This window comes from Calidris pugnax, unplaced genomic scaffold (genome assembly GCF_001431845.1).
Source record: "Calidris pugnax isolate Ruff unplaced genomic scaffold, ASM143184v1 scaffold18, whole genome shotgun sequence".
NCBI lineage: Eukaryota > Metazoa > Chordata > Aves > Charadriiformes > Scolopacidae > Calidris > Calidris pugnax.
In genome coordinates, this window is record NW_015090812.1 from 11029713 (window position 1) to 11054442 (window position 24730).

General features: G+C 37.5%; 1 protein-coding gene across 3 annotated transcripts in view; it reads left to right on the forward strand.

The window, feature by feature from the left end:
* The window catches only part of ST6GALNAC3 (ST6 (alpha-N-acetyl-neuraminyl-2,3-beta-galactosyl-1,3)-N-acetylgalactosaminide alpha-2,6-sialyltransferase 3), a 226281-nt gene that overhangs the window by 93105 nt on the left and 108446 nt on the right, over nucleotides 1–24730 (forward strand). For all 3 annotated transcript variants that reach the window (XM_014939462.1, XM_014939463.1, XM_014939464.1), the window contains one exon: nucleotides 10045–10239. In XM_014939462.1, coding sequence (XP_014794948.1) covers nucleotides 10045–10239 — 195 coding nt within the window. The remainder of the gene's footprint in view (nucleotides 1–10044; nucleotides 10240–24730) is intronic.

Sequence of the window (24730 nt, forward strand, 5' to 3'; positions counted from 1 at the left end):
GGCTACTGCCTTGATCAGTGTCTTTATTGAGATTCAGTGCCCTGATTTAAGAAGCTCCCTGGTCAACTGAGGGATATGTCATCAACTTCTTGAGCCGTATGTGAGCAATCATTAAGCTCTGTAACTATAATGCTGCATATTCTTTGCTATCTGGAGAGTCTCCCTTGTGGCAACTTCTGATAAACTCTCGCTCATGTTATGCAAGGATGAATAATGAAGAGAGTCCTAAGTGTAGAAGGAATACAGCTATACTCAACGGGCAAGAAGTTTTGTTTAAGTTCCTGCTGATTTGCAACATTTTCCTGTGATTGCATCAGCATAAGTGAGTAAAGCAGGGTCAGACCATGCCACTGCTTAAAAGGAAAGTCTCTGCCAAAAAAGTCCAGGCCCTTTGCCCGTCTGTGTCAGTACAGATGCTGTATTGCTCAGTGCAGCCCCTCCTACAGATGAGATTTAAAATGTGGGCCTGCCTTCTGTTTTTCATTTGGATCATAAAATTGTTGGGTCTGGTGCTATGAGCGTACAGTGTTCAACATGGTCAATCTACATCCTGGATGGAAAGCTCTGTGCTGCAGTCCTGTGATAATAATATGATTGTTAATGTATACTAGAAAAAGGGCCTTGCTGAGTTCTGTATATCTTTGTCCAAAAACAACCCCTTAAAAAACCCACCCTAGAAATGAATTCAGTGTATGTCCTACAGATGGCTTGTTGCTCTTGCACTGGAAAATGAACAAATCAGAGAGAATGAACCCTAATGCAACCATCCCAGCAAATACCACATCCTTCGCATGCCTCCATTTGCTCAAGAGTTTGCTGCCCTGAAGGGTTGTAGGCCACAGAAATAGTTTAGACACATGATTGTGTCTATTGAAATGTTACTCCGTGTGCCAGAGGCAGACAATGCTTGGAGGCAATGAATGTATACATTTTACTTTTCTTGTGACATATGTGGCAACTATGTATGGATGAGGTAGGCTAGAGCAGGTATGTCCAAAGAAAACAGGGAGAATTCTGTGTCATCTAAAGGGAAAGGGCCTTGCCACAACAATTTAGAGCCCAGGTTGCTTGGTTTTTGTGAAAGGCTGTCTGTGGAGGCTGCTTTTGCCTCCTGCCAGCCAAGGACAACGTGGCTACAGCTATGCTGGAGAGTGTCTTGATCAAATTCAAAAAAAGAGAAAAAAAAAAAAAAGGAAAGAAACTACACAACTCAAGGAACAAAAGGCTTCCTGCAAGCTGACTGAAGAGCATCATCTCTGCTTAAGAATAGCTTCTCTCTAAATCACAGTGGTCCTCCTTTTTGGGAGGAAGACCAGTTTGAAAAAAACCCTTGTGTTTCTGCTGACAGAATTTTGACTTCTGCCTGGTGGCTGTGAAAGAGGTCTTTAACCCTTGTATTCAGTACTTTTATCTTCTTATATTTCAGAGCAGAGCCAACCATTCAGCCAGACCTTGAAAAAGCCCATATGCCTCCTCAGACTTAACAGTGTTTGCATCCCTGCCACTGGAACAAGACATTAATCTGCATTGTGTTAAGGTGCCTAACACAAGATAAAATGAATAATGTCCACCTGCTTCTCTTTTCATGCTGCTGAATAGCAGGTGTGCTGCACACACTGTGGGACAGAGAGCATCTAGAGCAACTTTCCAAAAGTGCTGACTCCAAAACAGCAGTGTGGGATGAAGCTTGTGTGAAGGGCCAGAGCAAGAGTCCTGCCAATTGACAGACTGGGCAACATCTCTTTTGTCTTCCAGTGTTGTCTGGCCTTTAGAAGAAAACTGAGACATGGAGCCAATTTTTGTTAGCTTCAAGTCCAGCATGGCAGTCAGTGGTCTTTACAGAGGAAAAATCAATGGAGGAAGTTTGGGCTTGTCCAGATGGTGGTAGGCAATTACATTTCAATTGTGTGAATTTCTGGTTATGCAGTTTTGCTCTGTAGTATCAACTTTCCCCCGCAGGTAGAAATGAGCTGCAGGCAAGTGAGGGTTTCCAGCAAAAGATATTTTCTTCACAGATGTGCAGCCTGAGAAAACTGAGAATGTAGGATCGTTATAACATTTTATTTACGTTTATTTCTTCTGCCCCTGGGCTGCTGTCATATGTTTAATTTTATTTGTTTGATTTTTTTTCTTGTCTAGAAGTTAGTACTTCCAGAGGTTACATCCTAGTGTAGTGTTTGCTAGACATATAGGTATGTGGTTAACACATGAGTTTTTGAAACAAAAAAATTGAGTATTTCTGATATTTATATAAATTATGAAGGAAATTTAATGGTATTTTAATAACTACATCTTTTTCATATATATTCAAGCTGCAGACCAGAGGTCTGTTGGTATTTTGTTTTCTAAGACTCTTTCTTGATGCATCTGTGGGGGTTTTTTTGTTGTTGTTGCTTTTTTTTTTTCCTGGTTTATGCATTTTTGAGTCTATTTCTGGTTGAAAGAATCAACTTTTTGAAAGGGATTTTTCTGAAAATGTTGGCATAGGGTGTCTGGCAGAACGTTTGTGAAAACGGCTCAATTAGGGATTCATTCTTATGATCTTGCCTATCATGAATCTTTCTGTATTTCTATAGAGAAGGGAGGTCATCTATGTAAGGTGTATCTGGCAGAGTAAGAGTTAATAGTCACAGATGGGTGTTTTTTACTTTGAACTTTTTCTCAGCAGGTGAAAAATAGCTACAATCAGGTGGTACTTCAATAAGTAGTAACAACCAACTGCCAGGTTGAAAGATCACAAATTCTTGTACCAGCAGTTCTATTATAGGGAAGAGTACGTCAGCCTGTGTGTGTCTGAAAGCTTGCCAAGCTATTGATAAGAAGAGCTGGGCAATAATCCAGAGTTAAAAAAAAATAAAAGCACTATTTGAGAGCTGTACTGCAGAGGCTTTTTTTCCTTTTAAATGCTACTTTATCATGCAGAGACTATATTAGTATTTATATAATATGCATCTACAGCTACTGATGAAGTTCACCCTAGTTGTGAAGGACATCGATGAATCAGTAACAGCAGTTTTAGATTAAATATTCTTAACAGATCTTATGGAATGAAAAATCAACAACCTTATTTAAAGTCTGTTTCTCTGCCATGGGCATTCTAATGGGCTAGATCTTTTAAGCTACTGGACAGCTTTCAGTTGCAGTATAAAATGAAGTAGCAGAAGGCATGCCTTGCTCAGAAGCTTAGGTTGCCTTGTGGTACTGTGACTTTGTGGTTTGTGAAAATCGGAGTGGTGCTAATGATGTGTTTGTGCCTTGTTGTGAGTAGAGGCTGTTTGTGTAGGGAACCCCAGGCCAGAAGTAGGCTGCTGAAGGAAATATAAATTCAGCTTCGGTTTAGCAGGAAAGGAGAGGGAGAAACAATTGCTATAGGATGTGAAAACTCAAAAGTGCTGGAAAGCCTGAAATCACTTTAAGGGGTAAGAATATCTCCAGACAAAAAAATGCTCCTCCTTATCAGGCTTTGAATTTAGGGAAAGAGGGAGTACTGACACAAATTAATTCCTGAAATTTGGCAAAGCTTTGCAACTTGAAGGGCTCAAAATCATTGGGTTTTTTCTAATGTAATAACTTCTTATGCATTATAGCATACGGGGGACCTTCAAAATAATTCAAGAGTTACTCCTTGAAACTTTGGAGTTCTTCACCTTACATAATATCTTATTATTACCTAAATATATGTGGTATTTCTGATAGGAATGCTGTATGCAATAAAGTTATGCAGTTACCTGAGACTAAATGTCAATAGACATAATCCTTCTATATGTAAGCAGCGAAGGCTTTTAATACAGACTGCTGCTGCTTCATCAGTTCTTTGGACAATACTATGCTGATTCCTGTTTTTGTTCATTGCTCATGTCTTACCCAGTGAGCCTGAGCAATTTCTGCAGATTTTTGGCTTTAATGAAGGAGGTATTAGAATATGTTTTATTTTGCTCTGAAAAACACTATGTGGAGCTGTAATGAACCTTGATATGCCACCATTCATATGGGACTGCATTGCGAATCATGGTGAAAACTGAATTGTGTAACAAGTTTTCAACAAATGGCAATAGAAGAGGTACAACGAGCTTTGTTCTTGAGAGTTTTTCAGCTGCCTTAGCTGTAAAAAAGGCCAGAGATTCTACAGAGGATGCATGCAAGAAGTAGCATGTCTTCTTCTCATGCTTTCTTAAACATCATAAGCTGTGAACACAGTCCTGATTCAGGATATGTTCTTAGAAGAAATGCTTTCCAGGCCATACAGAAAGCTAAAAGTCATGTGTTTGTTGCATTGCATCTTTTCTATCTATTTTTATGTATGCTGCATTTCTTGTCTTGCTTCTCCATGACTGAACTTTATTTCTATTCTTACTCCTCAGCTTCCACCCTGCTTGCATTCCAGTTTAGCAAAGTGCTCTTTAAAAAAAAAAAAAAAAAAAAAAAGCTTTAATCTTAATTTTACTGGGTTTTGAACTCAAACCAGATCTTCTGATATAAGCCCTTACCTGCTTTGTTCTCTTCTCCTGAGAGAGAAACATTGACCACCATCTCCTGTGGAGCCTTTGAACATAGTGAGGTTAACTTTCACTTCTGGAGGAGAAGAAAGTAAATCTTCAGCTACCGATTTTATGCAAATGTGGTTTGACACATGGGTAGTTTCTAAAAGGATCTTTGCTATATAGTCTTGGTCCCTCTTTGAAAACTTCTAGGACCCCTGCCTGAGTACCCCTCCAGCAGCCCTGTTAGAGAGAGGTGCAGGACAAAAGAAATAGCTGAAAGGCATGTTTGTTTCCAATACCAGTGAAATCAGGAAGGCACACTGAACTAGTGTGCTGAAAGAATTTCATTTTATGCTCTGTTGTAACAGAAAGCAGCGTTCGAAGAGGATGATCAAGACTATAAAAGAGAAAATTAAATAAAACTTTTTTTACATATAGTGTTCTACAGAATGAAAAAAATCAGTAAGTGAAGCCATTATTGTTTTCAGTTGGCATTATACTTGAGTAAAAAACCTGAAACCCTGCATCAGTCCTATAATAAAGGTAGTATAACGTGCAGAGATATTAAAAAAGTGATTGAGTTATTCAGCATGCTCGTAAAGGTAGATATGGTGAAACTAATACAATATTACTGCACGTTGTGTCATCTAAGAGGCTCACAGCCCTCATGTAAGACTTTACCATTGATTTGTCCTTCCAAGCGCAGTGTTATTATGTCGCCATGAAAATAACAGAAAAAATGAATACTGTAAAAAGTCAATTTCTGAAAAAAGGTTTATTTGCAATTACTGTTTGGGGCACGGAGCTTTACTGGTTGCAAGGAATCTTTACTAGAGTCTTCCATAATATCATATTCAACTTTGGCACTTAACAAATTCAGGCAGTTTGTTATATAGAAACAATAAACTTGAGAAAAAGCATAGTTCTAGAATAAAAGTGTAGGAGTAGCTTTTGTTGATTTCTTTGTGATCTTAGGGAAGTTGCTTTCAGCCTCAGTTTATGCATCTGTGAAATGGGTTTTTACTGTTATTCTCACTAGGATGGTAATTTACTATTGTTTGTAAAGTGGTTTGATAGTCTCTGTCATATAATACATTCTAAGTGGCTGGGTGTTGCTCTTGGGCTAGAAGGTAGAATAAAGATACTTACTACATACCTCAGTAGAATTTACAACTTATGAAATTCCTTTCTTATGCTGAAAATATTTCCTTTCTTCCTCCCTGGTAGGCAACTGTATACAACACCAAAAAATGTTTGTGTCTTATTATTCTGTCAGGCATTACTGAACTATAAAAAATGGTCTTGTCATCTCCAGACTTTGTAAAGGATTATGAAAGAAAAATGACTAAAACTTGTTCAGACTGTCAAGTTGTTGCCAAACTGAAGCTAATGAATCACCCTGGCACTGGTAAATAGCCAAAACCAGAATATATGAAGGTTATAAATAGTGTTAGGGAACACATTGCCAAATAGATATATATACACACACATACACCCCCCCCATAAAAGTACTGTTGTTATTGTTTTATTTCCATGAAGTTTTTCATGAAATCCTAACCAGCATAGTAGTATGACACTCTTGATTTTATTTTGATTCTTATTTTAACAACATAAATATAAATTTAAGCCTTAGAAGTGTGAATCATGCCTACTGCTTATTGATTTTGATATACACACTAGACAGAATGAGCCTGGTGTCTGAGGAATAACTGAAACTGGGATTATGTTATTGTGGGGATTGAGTAAAAAGAGTTGAGAAGAAACTGTTTAGTTGTAGCGTGTGTTTTCCGCCCAGCAGGGTCCCAGATATTGTACTTCATATACCCTGATCTGGAGCGTGTCCACTTTTATCTGTTTTCTTTTTTTCTTTTTCTTTTTTTTTTTTTTTTTTTTTACCTTTTATGGTGTTTTGTTTGGTTTTGTGTATGAATCTACGATCATCTTTTTCTGCTCTAGTTCCTTTGGCCTCTTATGTCCTGACAAGACTATTTACTTAAGACTATTTTACATTAATATCACATGTATGGCCAAGCTCAGCAATTGTTTTCTAAGGTAAATATTTCAGGGCCCTCTCCTGCAATGCAGGTCTGGGCTGATTCTACAGAAGATTGAATTAAATCAGCTCCTTGGCTCCCCCAGACAGGCTTTTTTTTTTTTTTTTTTTTTTTTTTTTTTTTTTTTTTTAACCCTGAATGAGTGTCTGCTTAGGCTTAGTGTCATTAACAAATATTAATCTCCATCACTCTTCTGTTATAGGATCCTGTATTCATAAGTATGGTAATTTTCTTCTTGCAACTGTCATCTAGACTAGTCGTGTATTATAGTGAGTGAAATAAAAATGTTACAAAAGCTAATACACCATGCAAGTAGTTCATCTAAGAAGCTGTTTAAAATATGTCTTATTGTTTACTCCTTACTGGCTATGTATAAAAATGTTTATAACTGAAGATGCCTTTTTTATTTAAATGTCAGCAACATCAGAATATCTACACTAGATTAGCTAGAACAATAAAAAGATTCTTTGAGATTTATACGGGGGATGTATCCGTGTTAGAGAAACATTTCTTTGGTTAAGAGACTATTTGCATTCATGAGAACTGAAAATTAAGAAGGAATAAGATTTGTTTCTGTGCAGACTTGCTAATTAATGTTAGTTTAGCTCTCCCAAATGGTAGGATGTATAAGTACTTAAAATGTTGATGCAGACAAATTTTGAGACAAATTAGAGTCTGGTATTCACCCCTGTATATCCTCTGTCATATCCTAGTGTCACGTAGAATTCCTGGAGTCTCCAATGCTAAATTTTAAGTTCCATCAGAAGAAACATAACAAAAACCATTTATCTGCAGAAAGGGAGATTTTGCAAGAAGCACCTACTGACAAATAAAGCCTGGTGGTTTTTTGGTTGTTTTTATGTTTTGTTTTGGTTTGGTTTTTTTGAGCAGGTAAAGGAGCAAGGAACTTAAGGGGAACAAATTATTTTTAGAGCTGCTCTTTAGAATACTCTTGGCCACTGAGCAGACTGTCTTACTTGATGCTTAAGAAGGCTAAAATTATGATAAGTAGATGCTTTCTTTTTTTTTAATATTTTTACAGTGAAATTTATAGAGCCACCAAAATTCCAATTTGCAACAGTCTTTTCCCCTGAGAATGCATATTGTGGAATCCCATGCCTTGAACAAAAACTACAGGGGAACTGAATCCTTAACACAAGCTTCCTTTGTACAAGTTGATGAGTAGGCATTGTGTTTGCATATTGCTAGATTTTCTTTTCCAAAACAATTATAACATATGCCTTGATTTCTTTCTGTTGTAAAAATTCCTATCTGTCCTTGCACATTCTTTCCTGTAGTACAATGTATTCAAAGAGAAGGAGTATAAAAATTGGATGACATCCTAATGAAGACCAAGAAATCTAGCTATGCAGTCTCAATTCTTCTAGGGGCAGAGACTCTTTAGAACAGCTCCCTGTGACAAGCACAGAAAGTTGATTGCAACATTTTCAAGTTCAGAACATGTCTGCACCAAATAAAAGTAGTAAAAAGTGGTATTCAACAAACCAGGAAGATAGAATACGTGGAAATCAGGTAGTGGTATCATACAGGGAAGTATTGCTGCTTCCTGCTGTGGACGTTTTGATTGAACCATGCCCATGTAGTGGAATAAGACTATAGATTCCCCTTTAAATATTTGCAATATTTTTATTCAGATTTGCAATAAATTATATGATTAATCCATGCTCCTTCTTACTGCTTTATGATTATCACTTGCAGTGCACATCTTGGCTGCTCTTAACACTTTCAAGGCCCTGATATATAGCTAAACATTTCTGATTCCATCTGGTACAAAGAGAAGTGACACAGAAGTGCTCCCCAGCCAGTTTATTGCAATTTAATGTAAATCTGCTATAATGCAGTTGATGAAGAGTGCAGTGGCTTCCATGAATTCTGAATGCTGTGATTGGGTTGCGGCTGCTGCGCTGCCCTCTGAAGATTTGCTGGGTTTAATTTTACATTGCACAGCCATTAGCTAAGATTCGTCACTGAATCATACCGCCACAATGCTGCTTCATCATCCTCTTCCCTTTCCCTCACAGTGGCTTCGTTCACCCAAGTTTTCCATCTTGGTCTTTTGTTGCTTTTATCTTATAAATCACAGCCTCCGAATACAACAAAACAGATAGGAGTTTTGAATTTTAGTTTCTGCAGACTGTCAAATGAACCTTCAGGCAAATAAGATATTTATCTTATATTCTTGCAATCAGAGCTCACCTTTCACCCCTCCATTGCCCTTGCTGCATGTGCGATCTTATTGCCATCATGTACAAAAGCTGCCTTAAATGTGTGCTTTCCTGGTTCCTGTTAGTTGGTGGTATTTGTAGACAGCAATTGGGTGATCAGATTCTGCCATCCAGCATTAGGTGTTATTATATCCTTATGCAGGCCCTTAGGCAAATAATTTTTTCCTCCTCTGTTTTCTGTATATATTGCTGTTTAGAGGGATGAAATTACATTCAGTAGGGTGATTAAACTGTGGCAAATTAGGTAAAGATAGAATGTAATTAAAGTATGGTAAAAACACCTGTAAATGATCATTGTTCCATTCCGTCAGGGAAAATTTAAAAATAGCCTTTACAATAGGGTATCATACCTAGAATCTTTACATATGCCAGCTAAGATATTTTGATCTTAAGTAATTTGTCTAGAAGTAATTGACTGCAGTATTTAAAAAATAGCCACAACTAAGGAGAACATTGTATTACTTACAAGTTTTGCTTTTGCAGACTAGGGGGTTACCCAGGGAAAAAGTTGATATCATTCCATGCTTACATTAACCAGTCCAACCAACTGGGTAGTTTAGAGGTGGAAAGCAAAGGCTAATTAGATACAGGCTTCAGAACTGTTACATTATTAACAATGGACGTCATTTTGTCCGAGATAATAATGCCTCGCTTTGTAAATTCCTGAACCGGGAAGAAGGCAGAATGTTGTGCTGACTTCACCAATGATTTATTCTAAAATCTTTAAGGTTAGAGTATGAGTTCTGTTGCATGGGAATGATTTAAAATTAATGCACAATAAACACAATCTGTCGTGATCATCTTCACCATAAATTTTGCGCGGTATGGCTGTAAATGGCATTTTCACTTTATGTATTTTTCATTTATTTAGAGCACTGATGGTTTTGAATGGAGACTCTGGTGTGGTTGTTTACCTAAAAATCTTTATTCCAAATATAAATACATTTTAAAACGGATAGATTTTTTTTGAAGCTTAAAAAAAAGGTGGGTTGGGGGCTTTTTTGGAGCAAAACTGATTCATTTCCAACCCACTTTAAAAGAAATTTTCAAAACCTCTGAAATGCAAATTTATTGAAACAAAATGATGTTTCATTTTGTCTCCTGTCTCCTTGTGTTCCTGCAGCAAGGTAACTACCATAAAAATAATTCCATGTAAAGTGTTCTAAAGTGTTTTCCCTTCATCCTACAATAGAAGATACATATTTTTTATTAAAACCAATTCTTAATTTTAATAATTGAATTTCTTTCTTGTTTTCATTACAGAGAAAGTCCATTGTTGCTGTGAGTTTCATTGCAGCATTCCTCTGTCTGATCATCGTTCGTCTCACAAATGAAGTAACTTTCCCTTTGATCCTAAACTGCTTCGGACAAACCAGTGTCAAATGGATACCATTTTCTAATGGCCAAAGGCAGCCTCTGAGAACTCATTATGGATATATAAATGTGAAAACACAAGAGGTAAGACCTCATATCAAGAGCACAGCAAAATGGACCAGTTGACTTCTCTGTCTCTGATCTCACATAACTGCTTTTCCTCCAACCTGCCCAGTATAAAAGCTAAAGCAAGCAATGTTTCTGAGCAAAGTCTCTTTTAAAAGTGTGCTACTGTTTAAATGACCGCTGTATTTTTTAATTTCTGTCATGTCTGCAGTGGAGAGAGCAGTGAGCTGGCCTCAAAATCATGCTTGATTGCAGTAAAAACTGTTACTTATACAAGCAAGAATAATTTTCAGATTAATTTCAAGCCTTCACTCTCTTTAACTCAAAAGGAAATTTTCTTGTGTGTGTTAGTAATAAAGTCCCCCAAATGTTTAATTTTGCCTGGGATGCCTGAGGAAGAAGTAGTTTATTTGTGTTTGTATGTGCATGGAAAAAGAAAAGGAAAAGATTTGTGAAATGAACATTTGTGAGTGTAGAACAGTTACAGAGCTAGAGGTTTACTTGATTTTTCTGAAGCTATTGCATTAACACTTGGTAGCTATGTAAAAGCCAGGTATGTATTTCCAGTCTGTATTTTAAAATGCTTTGGCCTGTATCTGCTTTGCAAAATATTTGCTGTGTGATAAAAATACTTGTGTGATAAAATTATATTTTACAGGGAATCCTGCTTTAAAAATGTCTTAGTTGACAAAATATCTAATGGCATTGTTGGGTCTTAGTGGTAGTGGTGCTTTTTCCCCAGAGTATTCCCCTCTCTCTCTGTACTATCTATAATAGATGCAAACTTGCAAAATAAGCTAACAAAAAAATTGACTCTCTGTAAAAGTTGTTTCTGATCAGTTATAGCACTGTCAGTCATGAGAAATACTATCAGGCTTCCACTTGCTGCTATTTATTCTTCTTTATAAAATTGCAATTATTATTTTCAAGAATTAAATTCATTCAAATAATAGCTTTTATAGACAATGAAAATATTTTACAACTCGATGATATTCAATCCTATAAGTGTATTGGACAAGTTAATTATTATTTTACCTTTAGAGTCTTAAATATAAAAATCAGAACGAGAAAGGGTTATAGTTTTTAGGCGACAGCTTCTTTTAAACTTCTGTATCTTTTAATTGATGTCCATGTAAGATGCAGCACTGAGTATAAGGGAGGCCATAGCACATTCTCTGCAGAACAGAAAAAGGACAAGCACCCAAAAGGAAATCTGTTTGAGTCAGGGTGTGAATCCTAGTCCCAGTGAAATGAATGGGAGCCGCTGTTGAGTTCAAAAGGTCTACAGCTCCATCCAGCATATCTTAAATACCGAAGGTCCAGGAATCCACCAAAAATGAGAGGGCAGCGTGTTCTGTGTGTCCCTGGGTTATTGCCACAGCAGCAGGCATGGAATCTGAATGAGGTAGAGCTGCCACAGTCACTTGATCACTATCAGTCTGAACTGATAACTGGAGAGGAGAGGAGCATGCTAATCCATTTTTATTCACCATTGCCTTCATCAGAGGTTAGATGTAGCTTGTGGGAGCCTTAATTCATTCTTAAATTTCATAACACGCTTGGAAGTTCTAACAGTAAATGGAAATGAATGTCCTGAAAGTTGGTGACCAGTATCGATTAGTAAGACATTTGTCTCAATTTAGCTTAGGTCATGAAGGACTCCTTAAACTTAGTAATTTTAATTGTTTTCCCCCTTGTATTTGCAGATTACATTAATATTTGCTAATTAAAATGATAATGAAGACACTGAACATGTCTTGCAAATTGTGAATGTACTATCTTCTGACTTAATTATTCCCCATGTGAGGGAAGTTTTATTGTGCTGCCCATGTGAAAAGCTTTTACACAGCTCATGTTCCTAACTCACACTCATAGCTTTCTTGGATTACAATTTTTATAACACATATTACTTTATAAAATATGCATTTGTATTAAAACGGCCAGCAATTCTTGATTGTTCATAGAGAATAAAAGCACAGATCTCTCATTTCTGTAAGCACCAAATGCATTGAATTTCTGCTCATTTTGTATAATTAAGATTTTTTTTTTTATGCTGCTATGGTGTGTAAGATAAGCAGAAGGTCAAGCCTGTGAGTGCAGCTAATGCCCTAAAAAAATGTGGCCAAGGTTTTTGCAAAATGGGATATGTGCCATCTCATCAATGGGCAAGGACCAAAAGGTGAGAGAACTATACCATAATGAATTATTAGAAGACTATCTGATGGGAGGAGAGATAGGGGAGGAGGCTTTTAAAGACATGAAATTTGGCTTTCTCTTTTCTCTTTTGTTGAGAGAATCTATGCACACCTGCTGAATGTGTTCATAGTCTTCTAGGGTGTCCTTTGAAGCCTATCACCCCACTGGGTCCTACGTGTCTCCTGCTGTCCAATAGCACTCCATCCTGTTCCTCAGCCACTTCCAACATCCTTCTCCTTTCTTTCTTCACCTTTGTTCTCTGTTCTCCTCTACCTGTTCATTTCAGGCTCCACTCTGAGGCCTGGCTACATGCAGCATGGCAGGGTGCTCCAATACCAACTTCTCAGTGTACTTAAATAGCACATATACAAGGTCAACAAAACAGAGTAATCAGAGTAATTTACCACCAACCCAGTCAGTCATCTAATGTGACAGGGAAGCTAGAAAATCTAGATGAACTACTCTACGTTTCCTGTCCCTCCCTCGTGTACTTATTTTCTGAAGAAAAATGAAGGAAAAAAAGGTTGAATTTAGGAGGAGCTGATTTCTTTAGGGGTAAGGCTGAATGGGATGAGACTCGAAAACCTTATGAGATGACGGAAAATCAATTACGTGGTGGTTAAGGCTGAAGTGATCAATGATTTGTATTAAAGATCAGGAAATATGAACATCTATGTTTGTCCTGAATAAAAACACTGGTGTGTATATTATTAGGTATAATCAAAATAACGCAGTAAAGATTAATTTCAAGGGTGTTGCATATTTGACTTGACAGTGTAATACTATAGAATTTTTATTATATAAAAACTAAAAAAAAATTAAGATTACTGTAACTAGATTGTATGGGAATATTTAATATAAAATGCAAAGAGACATAACTTAATCCCTAATTAAGGCTGTACATAATACAGGGTTGTTGCTATGGTTTCCTTGATTTGTAGCTATAGCAACAGCTTTGGAAAAACTGACTTTATGTACAGTAAACATACTATATTTAAAATATAAATAAATGTGAGTGTTGTACTATACTGGCCCATTATGTCTAGACAAATTTCAGTTTGAATTTTGAGTTATTTCTGAAATAGATGATTCTTCACCTGGAAAATTTGTATCTAGTGCCCACCCTCCTTCCCCTCGAAGAGAATCCCTTAGTATTCCTCCACAATGTGATCTCTTTTTCCTTTTCAATGTCCACCTCTGAGTGGACTCCCTGAGATTTGCGAGATTATGCCTGCCTGTTTTGCAATATTGTTCTCTCTCTCAAATCCATGAATTTTGATCTTTCAGTGAAAAGGAGGTGTATGGGCAAGATGACATTTCTGTCCCTTATTTCCTCCACTTTGTACCTATGGATTTTTGGTGATAGGTCCCATTAAATCCATCTTTAAGAAACATCATGCCTGTCATGTCTTAATGACTTTTATCCTATTCCTGGTATTTTTTTGTAGAAAATATTGCTTTGATACAAGTCCACAGTGGTTACCTAACTGAAGTCTCTTGTCATTTGATTAAATTCCCCCCACCCCACACCCCCAGCTGATGTAATGATTCTTCTTGTGTATAAAAAGCAGATAAAAGGAAGCAGGTAAAGAAAATATAACCTTCCTCCTTCTTTTGTACCCCTCCTACTCTACAAAGAGTTCTGGCAAAATTAATGAACATCATGTGTTTAAATTGCAGCATTATGACATCAATTTAAAACCCATTAGCCGTTTGAAACTTTATGCTAGGCAAGTCTAATAGTGTTCTTGGATATTTGATTGTGCTTCCTGAAAGGTGAATATTGAATAGATTTTTACTCTACTGTCAGTATTAAAATAATATAGCATTTTCCTACATACGTAAAATCTGAAATATAGCTGCAATAACACTTGAAACATAATTATAAGAAGTATATTCAAGTACTATACAAAGATTAAAACTGTTCTTCGAAAAGGGTAAGGTCTGAGATGACCTAAAATCCCTACATTAAACTGCAACTGCGAGATCTAATGGCTTTAGCTAAAATGAATTCTGAGGGAGAGAAGAACCTTTGTGTCATGAACATTGAAGAATCTGAGAGTCTAGCGATGAGCACCACATAAAAAGAATATGCATTGTAGGAGTTCGGATATTTTTTTAAATCCTAGTGTAACTGAAAAACTCATCAATTCCATGTTGATATTGAAGAAGTAAATTTGGATCATATTACCACATAACATTTTGTCATGTAAGCTGAACAAACTAATATACAAGCATTAGCTGCTTGCCAGTTGTGGCACACACAGCCACATACATGTGTGAACATGCAGCCCAAGTCTAGTTTCTTTTATTTTTTTTCTTTTTGCCAGAAGTTCTGTGGTAGAACTCAACTGAAATGAGTGGAGGTTTCCATAAATGAAATATCCCAGATATGAACAAAAATAGGAGGATGCTACAGACTTTGTACATACTTGTGTAGTACTTTTTTTTTTTTAACAGAGTAAAGTAATTGCTTTAAAAAAACATCATCACCTGAAATATAAAGGAAAACTAACATAACATGCAGAAATATAGGCTATGTGATGTGCTATCTGACTAATGGCACATACCATTTTAACGGTAACAAAAACAGAGTTGTCAAACATGTTAGAAGTAATCATAGGAAGGACACGTCCCAATCATGAGAGACTGTGTTCTCATAAAACTAAATTTAAAAATGCACAAAGAAAGCAAAGAATGTGATGGATGGTTTAATATTAGTTTCTTTCCAGATATGGGAAGGAAGAACAAATTTTAAAAGGACTGAAATTTTTATATTAAAAACTAAAAATAAAGAAATAAAGCTAGTGATCAATCTGTGAAGGTGTAAGTTTTACCCGTGTTAGTGATGGATGCAGAATGACACTTAGTATGAAGAGAAACTTGGAGAATAGCAATGGGTTTCATGTCAAAACAGACGGTATCGGAATGTGAACTTGAATGGTGGATTCAACTACCTTCAGAGATGTTTGTTTCATACTCTTGCTGGGAAGAGCTGGGTCCTAGAGAGACTAAAAAGCTACGTCAACCAGAACTCACTGTGACAGAAAGTTGCTTTATTATTTAATTTCTGACACATTCATGACTTCCATCCTGTCTTTTCCTTTGGGATCTTACTCATTGTTACAGCTTAAGAATTTATAGGATATTTTGTTAAGAAAAGGTCATCTGTTTCATAGTCATTTATCATTTATATCCCTTCTAAGAGACAGTTTTATATCAGTTGCTCAGTTACATCATTTCAGCCTTAGTAATCACGTAATAATGATAAAAGAACAATAATGGAAGTAAAACAAAACATGCCATATATTCTTCTGGATATTTTTCAGCTTCTGCTATATAAATTTTCAGGAACAACTTTTTTTGGAAGTATGAAAGAAGGACCAGCTACACAACATTTTTAATGACAATCACATTACTTGTTACACTTCTGAGAGAGAAGTGGTTGGGTTGTTGGTTCTCATCCCCCAGATGGTTGGTTCTCACCAGAGCTCCCTCTCCTGCCTCTGGGAGCCATAGGCACACACCTGAAAATACAATTCCTTCCAACTACTGCAACCACCAAATGAGCAACTCCAGGAACACATCTTATATTACAGAAATAAACCTCGATAAACAAATTATCACCGAAGCCCCCACTTCCCTCTTCTTTCCAGCCCCCTTTTTGCCTGGGAGAAGAGAGAACCATCAGAATAAGCTGCAAGGTCCACTTAAAACCATGCAGGCTGTTATGAACCTACAGGAGGGAAGGGAGCACAGATGATGTGTGTCCTCAGTAGAGTAAATCCTGCCAGCTCAGCCTTTTTCCTTCTGTATATATGGAATTAGCTTAGGTTTTTAAAGCTGCCACAACTCTGATGGTTTCTCATGAGGAAAAAGTCAAGTGCCAGGATAAATATATCGAGTGTTCTATACAAAGGAATTAAATCTGCTCCACACAGAGCCTGAATGTGATGAGTCAAGCAGTGCTGCTTATGTTGCAGCTCTGCTTTTTTAAAAAAAAAAAAAAAGACTAGGAGACTTCAGAAGAGATTACTATCAGCCAGTGAGCTGTGCCATCAAAAGTCAATCCCTAAAGAATCTGAGCTGGTAGAAATAAATGTCTACGGTGCACAGTCAAGAGCTGGATTGATCTGTTGAATGGAGTTTACAGGTTAGGCTGGAAAAGGTGTCTGGTGTCATGGATTCACCATCCCCCTTGATTATATGTAATTTCCAGAGTTTTCTCCCAGCTTCTTGAGGATTTTTTTTTACTGCTAGCAAAGGGGAGGTTTACATTAGATGTTAGACTCCTTATGAGAAGGTGCCAGTTGTATTTTCCATGTGAGAACTGTGAACAACTCCTCTCCAAATGAGAGACACGACACTGTGAAAATTGACTTGAGACCATTTGGAAAACAGAGACAAACTGAAGTTTCTCAGTTGCCGTTTTGATAAATGAACTTCTATCAGTAAAGTTTTGTTTTAGTTAAATGGCAGATGGACCAGACAAAGTGAATGAAGTATTCTTTGGAGTGGTAAAGAAAAGAGCAGAGAGGTTTGGTGTAAAAGCTTCTTGAATGAGTGCAAACCACTGAGGAAGACAGGAAAGGTGGACTCACTGAGTGTAATGAGCACTTGAGGGTGAGGCTTGTGGTCAAGGGGAGGAAGTAGGAACTTGCTGCTCTTACTCTAGATGAAAATTATTAAAACAATGTGATTTCAGCTTTTGTGGGTAACAGTTGCTAAATGAAGGATGGGCTGGTTTGCATTAATAGTAAGCAAGGTTTCTTCCTCGTGTTCCATTTCACCAGTTGGGAGAGCAGTGCCCTGTCATTTACTCATTGAATATCCTCCCACTACTGCTCCTTAAAAAATAAGATGCCTCTGTCATCAGAAATTCAGTGTTACCCTCCTGAGTTTATACCTGGAGTCTATTTCTCACAGAGGTTCAAGGTATCGTTTGAAGCTAAGTGTTGCTAGTTTTGGATGCAGTGATGATGGCTAAGGTGCACTTTGTACTGGCATATAAAATACACCAGAGTGAAAAGAGCCAGTGAAAATGGAATTTTGCTCATATAATTGGTCCTACACAAGGGGTTTCTGCCGGCTATGGCAATCAGCGATTCTAGCTCTTTGAGCTCTTGCCCAGCAGAGCTATCCTGGCAGAGATGCGCAGCGCTGAGCTGACCCGAGGCTATTAATACCTCCCTGCAGGGGAGCAGTGTGCCAGCCACACACACAGGGACGCCTACGTGCAGGGGTGCACACGTAAACACAGCCGCTACAACTTGCTCAAGAGGCAGACTCCTAATGCTGACAATCATGCCAATTACTGGCTAGTTTTAAATCCACGGCCATCTTCCTTGAAAGCCTTTGCTTTCCAAGTTTGCTCCCATGGCCATCTGTCATAGCTGTCGTTTGGCAGCCTCGGGTTCTGCTGCAAGGCTCTGTGGATTGAATACATAGTTTTGTCTTTTTTATTGTTCTCTGAGTTGGTGGAAAGTTTCTACCACGTGAGCCTTTTCTCTTAGGCTTTTTTTTAGATTAAAATGTGAACCTTAAATGCATTTTTGAGCTGTTGATCTGTGCTATCTGCTCTCACACCAGGCTGGAACAGGTGGACTGGTGTAACTGCTACATAGAGAGAAATGAGCTCAGAGACCCTCTTAGAGCAGATGCAGATTGCACCAGCAATAATTGCTTTTCTTGGGATAGTGTCTCTTGTCTGGCTGAATACGATAATCTGTACTACCAAATATGTGTTATTTGGTCTGTATGAGGGGCTGTGTGGCTGTTGCATCAAAAATCTCATGCCGCTTACTGGCATTACTATACTGGCAGCGTATGCATCCCAGAGCTCTACTTGATAGAGTTACACTAGCATTAACAAAGAGCTACATTCTGTGGGTGTAGCTGTAAATTTTGTCTACTCATCATAAATCATGTTTGAACTACTTGTAAACCACTAAGTGATATTACCGCCAACATTGAAAAGTTCACGGTAAATTGTGTCCATGGGGCTGCACCCTAAAATGAAGATTCAGTCTGGGGAGAGGTGGGGAGAAAATGAAGTTCTGTGTTATTTGCAGTATTTCTTTCCTCTGTCTTTATTTTTCCTTCTTTCCATTTGATGTATTTTTCATATTCAGCTAGTCAGAGATTACAGTAATCTGTTGTTTCCTGTCACTCAGAAAAGCAGTTGGCATGCCCATTAGATGGATAAATACAGTGTTAAATGAAATTCCCAAAATGAGTGCCAAGAAATTACTGGAGTGATTTGGGGATTGTCCACTTAATAACAACAATTCATCCTCCATTTTTATCCCCAACCCCAGGGGTTCACATTACTGCCTTTACCTTGTTCATACCGGTCAAGTCCTCTTTTTCTCCAAGTAATAGCATCATTTTTCGAAGTACAGCTTCTTGAATTTGTCTTTAAGAGTCTATTGTAATTTGGACCCAGAGTTTTGGATTTGAAATTGATGGAAATGCCACAGGTCTTAGATCAATATTTCTCCAGGGGGCAGAACCTGCTTGCTCCAGTTAGAGACTGCAAAGAATGCTCAAGAGCCTTGATTAATATTACACCAGCCAAAGTGCAAGTTGGTTTGGGTTGATTTCCCTGGTTCTAGTTCAGTGATGCTACCACTCTCCCTCCCTTCTGCCTTTTTGAGTATTGGATTTGAGCCTAGGATTCATGTTTGTAAAGAGAGTGCATCAAGTTGAAAAAGTATTTTTCTAAGCTTTTCTTCAGATGCCTTCAGACCCCAAAGTAGTTCCAGGGCAGTACACTGAAAGCTTAGATCACCATTGGCAAATATCCTACAACAGAATCATAGCATGGTTAGAGTTGGAAGGGACCTTAAAGATCATTGAGTTCCAAACCCCCTGTCATGGGCAGGGACACCTCCCACTAGACCAGGTTGCTCAAAGCCCCATCCAGCCTGGATTAAACAGCAAAGTGAAGGATAAAGTTTGGCTTTTAGGTAAAAACAATAGCCATGTATTTGATGACATGCAGTATATTATGGAATTGATCAATCACTGACATATTTGTTCTCAGGTGTTGTTTGTGTAATTAATTTTATTGATTTATTAACATTTTCTAGCTTACAACAGAGCTTCTCATGTCATATTTCTAGCATGTGAAAGATTTGTAATGCCTATCCTATTTCCTGTTAGCTCTTCCTCTTTAGATCCAGTCCATGTTGTCCAAAACTGCTGATTTGTTTTTTAAGCCTCCTTTCCCTTTCGGCTTGTTCTTCACTGCCCAAAATTTCTTTCACATCAGATTACTTCTTCTCCAAAAATATACTACCACTTAGGCCATCTTTGAAGGCATGGCTTGGAGATTTAGGAGATTAGAGGCTGTTCTTAAGCCAGTTACTGCTGCATTTTGCCCAAGGTTTGGCTCCTGAATGGATTCAAGATGTGTCCCCAAGATGAATGCCTTATATTGATCCAGGCTTTGGGAAAGCAAGTGGGAACAGATTTCAAACTAGAAGAACCTATGGCAAAATTGTGTCTCAGATCAGAGCTCAGGTACATTTTTAAGTTTCTTTCTGATGCCTTTATAACCACGACTTCTTTCTCAGATGGAGTGAGTGCCTAAAAAGTTTATTTGCAGCTATGCCAGTGTCTCCCAAAGGCTGAGTACAGGCATTTTTCAGCGTTTTCGAGGCTAAACTGGCTCTCTGGTTAGAAGCCAGAGAAATGTCATTTTCTCAAACACATGATAGGTGACGTTTCATCCTTGCAATGGCAGACCTTCAGGGAGTCCCACAGGAGACTGCCTTGGAGGTACAGGTACTGTCCTGTGGGATCCCCCATTCAGGGGAGTGCAACTCTGGAGTTGTCCTATTCATTTCTGCTGCAGTTGGTCCTTGATGTTGGATGTGCTTGGTCATCACCGGTATCAGTGACAACTGCTAGAGCTGATGACATTACTGTAAGGCAAATAATGATGATTACTATTGATCTTTTACTCAGAAGAGAACAGGCAGCGGAACAGGTTGGAACTCTTACAAACTACCCTCATTTTCTGTCCTGCTGCCAGTGTGGACCAAAGTACTCTTCACTGCTTCAGGGTCATCATGTTTGTAATGGATTCATGTTTATGAAGAGCAAGTAACATTTTTGGATCAAGTCACTTTTGGTTGGGTTGAAAAAGTAAAATGGGGGCAGTCAGACTGACTGTCGTAAAATGATTGGGGATCTACCATCCTTGATAGATTATCACTTATTACCATTGTCTTACAGCCAGAACTTTATTGTCAGAACAACAACAAAAATAATCTTTGCACTACACTAATGCTTTATTCTGATTGACAAAGGACGAGGCTATCCAGATACTGTGACAGCACTGTTGGCACGTAGTGTATAATGATATATAGCAACTTCCATACACTGCCATTAATTTCTGCATGAATTCTGTCTGTCTTTGATAAGCATGTGTAACTCCTAATAAATTATTTTGGAGCTGAGCACAAGAATCAAGGAGAAATGGACTTTTGTAGGTGTGGAGGCTGGTGATAGCTGAAAATGAGAAGGTAAAACTGACATAATTGTAGATGAGAAGTCATTTTCAAGCAATGGATAGGGGTGATATTGTTTCCTGTTTAAAATTATTTGCCACCTCTGCTGGCCACAATGCAAGGTAAATTCTGTCATGAAATCTAAAACATTTTTTATGTTCAGGCTGTTGATAATCACATAGGAACCAACATTGTGGAACTCCCTCCACTTACTTTTAAATGGCTTGCTCCCATTCTGGTGAGTGTTATCCACTCTTCATTTCCTGGGGAAGAAATGGCCTTCTGTGAGGTGATTTATCTGAATAGCACAGAAATAATTTTCTGCAAACCTAACTATTATCATAGCAGAATCCTTAAAAAAAATTACAGTGGCACTCTGAGGTTTCTGAGATTAGTGCCTTCCTTTAAGGCCTCTATTTCCTCTGGTATTACTTCCAGTCCTGTTCACTAAAACTACAGTGCATGTCAACCACGAATGGCATGAATAATGCATATATTTTTCTGCTAGTTTCAGTGTGTGCTAAATAGTTGCATATACAGAAAATAAAATCTAGAGCTGAAAAAAAACAATTGGCTGCTCTTCTCCCAGCTAGTATGCGATTGACCCATATTCCACATTAACTCAGGTTTTAACCTGTCTGCTTTTATATTTACAATTCTTGGGCTTTTGCCCACATCCCTTGGAAGATCATGCGGTGGACAAATGGTTCACCATTTCAGTTTTTCCTCAGATTGAGATACGGGAAATATTACAGCTGTTTATAACTCTTTATTTCCTGCTTCTTTAAAGCTTCTAAGTATTTCCACTTCTCATTCTCTTCTTTCTTCCAGGGCATACAGACATTTGCAGTTCCACCTTTATCACCCTGTGATGAAGCAAAACTTCCTTATTTTTCCTAATTCATCTATACCAAAAGCCCACCCCCCTTCTCACTTCTTGCTGTCTCAGTTTCCTAGAACTTGACATTGGATTCAGCCTGTAATGGAAAAGAGGAGATGACATAACATATTACCTCTGCTTCTAGATATCAAACAACCTGGGATTTATTTTTCCTAAAATGCCTTGGATGTTTTTTCATGAGATGAGTCACTTCATGGTTTCCTGAGATGATGCCCAGCTTGTTACTTTCCTCATGCTTTTCCACTCTTTCTGCAAATGCCATTTATTTTCTCCTGAAGATTGTTTGTAAAGATAAGGCAGATTTAACAAGGAAAAGATCACAAAGATGTGTGTTCCATGAGGCCAATTAAAAAAGGTTTAGAACTAAAAGGCAAAGTGATTTTTTTGTTGTTGTGCTTTGGTTTTAGTTTGTGGGGTTGTTATTTTTGTTATTGTTGTTGTTTGACTTACTCTTAGAAATAGGATTTTTGGCCATCATCTTTTTCCATTCAGTCTGCAGTAGTGTTCTTGCAGTTCAAATGTGTTCATTAGAGGAACAGCTTTCATAAGAGAATGTGCCAGATCTGTTAAGAAACTAGCGATTCATTTTACGTTCAAAACACCTGATTTGTATATACGTTTGTAGTTCTTGTACATTCAGATTAATTGTCCAATTATCTAGGAAGTTGTATTCTGAATTCCTGAAAATCAGTCTTTTTATCAGTCTTTACTACATGCAAAAATGCTTCTTGTAATTTCCCTTCACTCACTAAGCATGTCATTTTTTCTTTGAAAAATCTAGTTTGTCACGATCTTTATAAACATAAATATAATTTAGGAACTACATATCACTAGCAGGCATTTCTACGTTAAAAGTGAGTGGATATTATTGCATAATACATCTTAAATTCTGTTTGAATTTTTAAATTGCTAGAGAATTCATGAATGTAGCATTTTTGTTTCTTCCCAATATGAGTATCTCTATATATAACTATTAGTTATTTCTGGATGCAGTGAAGCTTTTGTCTACCTAAGGATGTCCAAGATCTTTACTACTTTTTTTTTTGTATTTGAGATAGGATAATCTTTTAAAAGTGTTCTATACAGAGGTAGTGTCTGTTATTTAATGATCTAGAAGATTTGGGATGGCAAACATGTTTTTAGATTGCTTGTTTGAGTTTGCCCACAGTATCACCGTAAATTAAACCTGAGGTTCTCATGCTTTGTGAGATCTGTGTGTGTGTGTCTGCAAGATTCCCTTTCTGTTAGATAGATTTGGTGTTTTGTCAGGTTTATAGCCCAAATTCTGTCACCCTTTGCAAAGCATCGGTCACAGCTTCCTGCAGTAGTTCAAGAGCAGAGGAGAATGAAACAAGGTGAGGAAACACCTGCCTTATACCCACCCCAGTGCTCAGTGGCATTTTAAAAACCCATGTTTTGCCCTGTCATAACTAAACTGTTTACGGCAATCAGTCGTATTTGTGACTGTAACATAAATTCTACTGTGAAAGGATGGCCAGTTTCATTTTGCAGCAGAAAATGGACTTGACGTGAGCTTTGGTCCATAGGTAATAGGTTCTTGAAGGCTCACAGCGTTACTTTCAGCAAAATACTAATCTGCCAAATTGGTACATTTAACAGTTGTCCACAAATGCACCCTTTTGTATAATATGCAGTTGATTGTAACAATTATGGATGCTATTTAATGGTACCATCCTTAAACTTTCCAGTGTGATACTACCTAGAGAATTTGTTACTGATGAAATCATTATAGTGTTATAGAAATGAAATAGGTTGCTACTGAAACTACTCTCAAAATCTAATTGTAACTTCACTGGAATTTTTCCCAGAATGGATGTTAAGAATATGCATATTTTTTATTTTTATAGAAGCAGCATTTTTATTTGTATGCTTAATTTTATTTCCCTACCTACTATGTATATATTAGGTTTTGCATCTTTTTTTCTGTTGTGGTCAAAGATAACTTCAGTCCATGTTGGCTTTTATCTGATATTCTTCCATTCTTATTTCCCCTGTCCTATGAATAAATAAAGCAACATATTTCCTTCCTTGAGACCTGCCTAGGATCGCTCAAATTAACACAATGAAGAGCCCTATTTTATCAATACATGAAATTATGCAAGTCCTCTCAATTTCCTTTTGAGGGCTTCCTAGGAAAGAAAAACATGCTTTATAATTTCTAGCCTGCAAATCAGTTCAGATTCCTTTTTTTTTTTTTTTTCATCAAATCTCGTGCGGTTCCCAAAGGTTTCTTTACAGGCTTGTGATTCCCCCTCATCTTTGGTTCAGACAGTGTCTGATTTTATTAAAAAAAAAAAAGATACCTTCTTGCTTGATTGTAGTCCATGAAGAACAGGTGAAATCCTTGATCAGAACAGGAGATTTCTGTGACTGCCCGACTTCCTCGAGTGCAGTACATCATGCTTCCATGCCATCCTGTTTCGTTATCTCTGTATTGTTCTAGCTCTTATGAAAAGATGTGATCTTTCACCACTTTCAGAGCAGCAGCCTGACATCCATCTGTAGTTGTACCATTCTTTCTTCCTGCTCTTGATCTTACAATATAGATTGATCCTATGAAAGTTAAAAAAATGCCCATGTCTGTTCCTCAGATTCTTTCCCTGTATTCACAAAGCCGGGCCACCGAGGGGGTACACGGCCACCAACCACCACTTTTGTCACCAACCATAGAATGAACTTGAATGCTGGGCTCAGAGGAAAATGGTACGGAAATAGCTTTTATTTCCCATACTCTTATGTTTCTTGCATTTTTCCCTCTTCCTAAAGCAGCAGACAGGCTGAATGATACTAACCTAGTTTGGTAATTATTGTTGCAAATTTGCCTTCAGGAAACTGGAAATTCATGAATCCATGTTTCTAAAAACTTACAAGTATA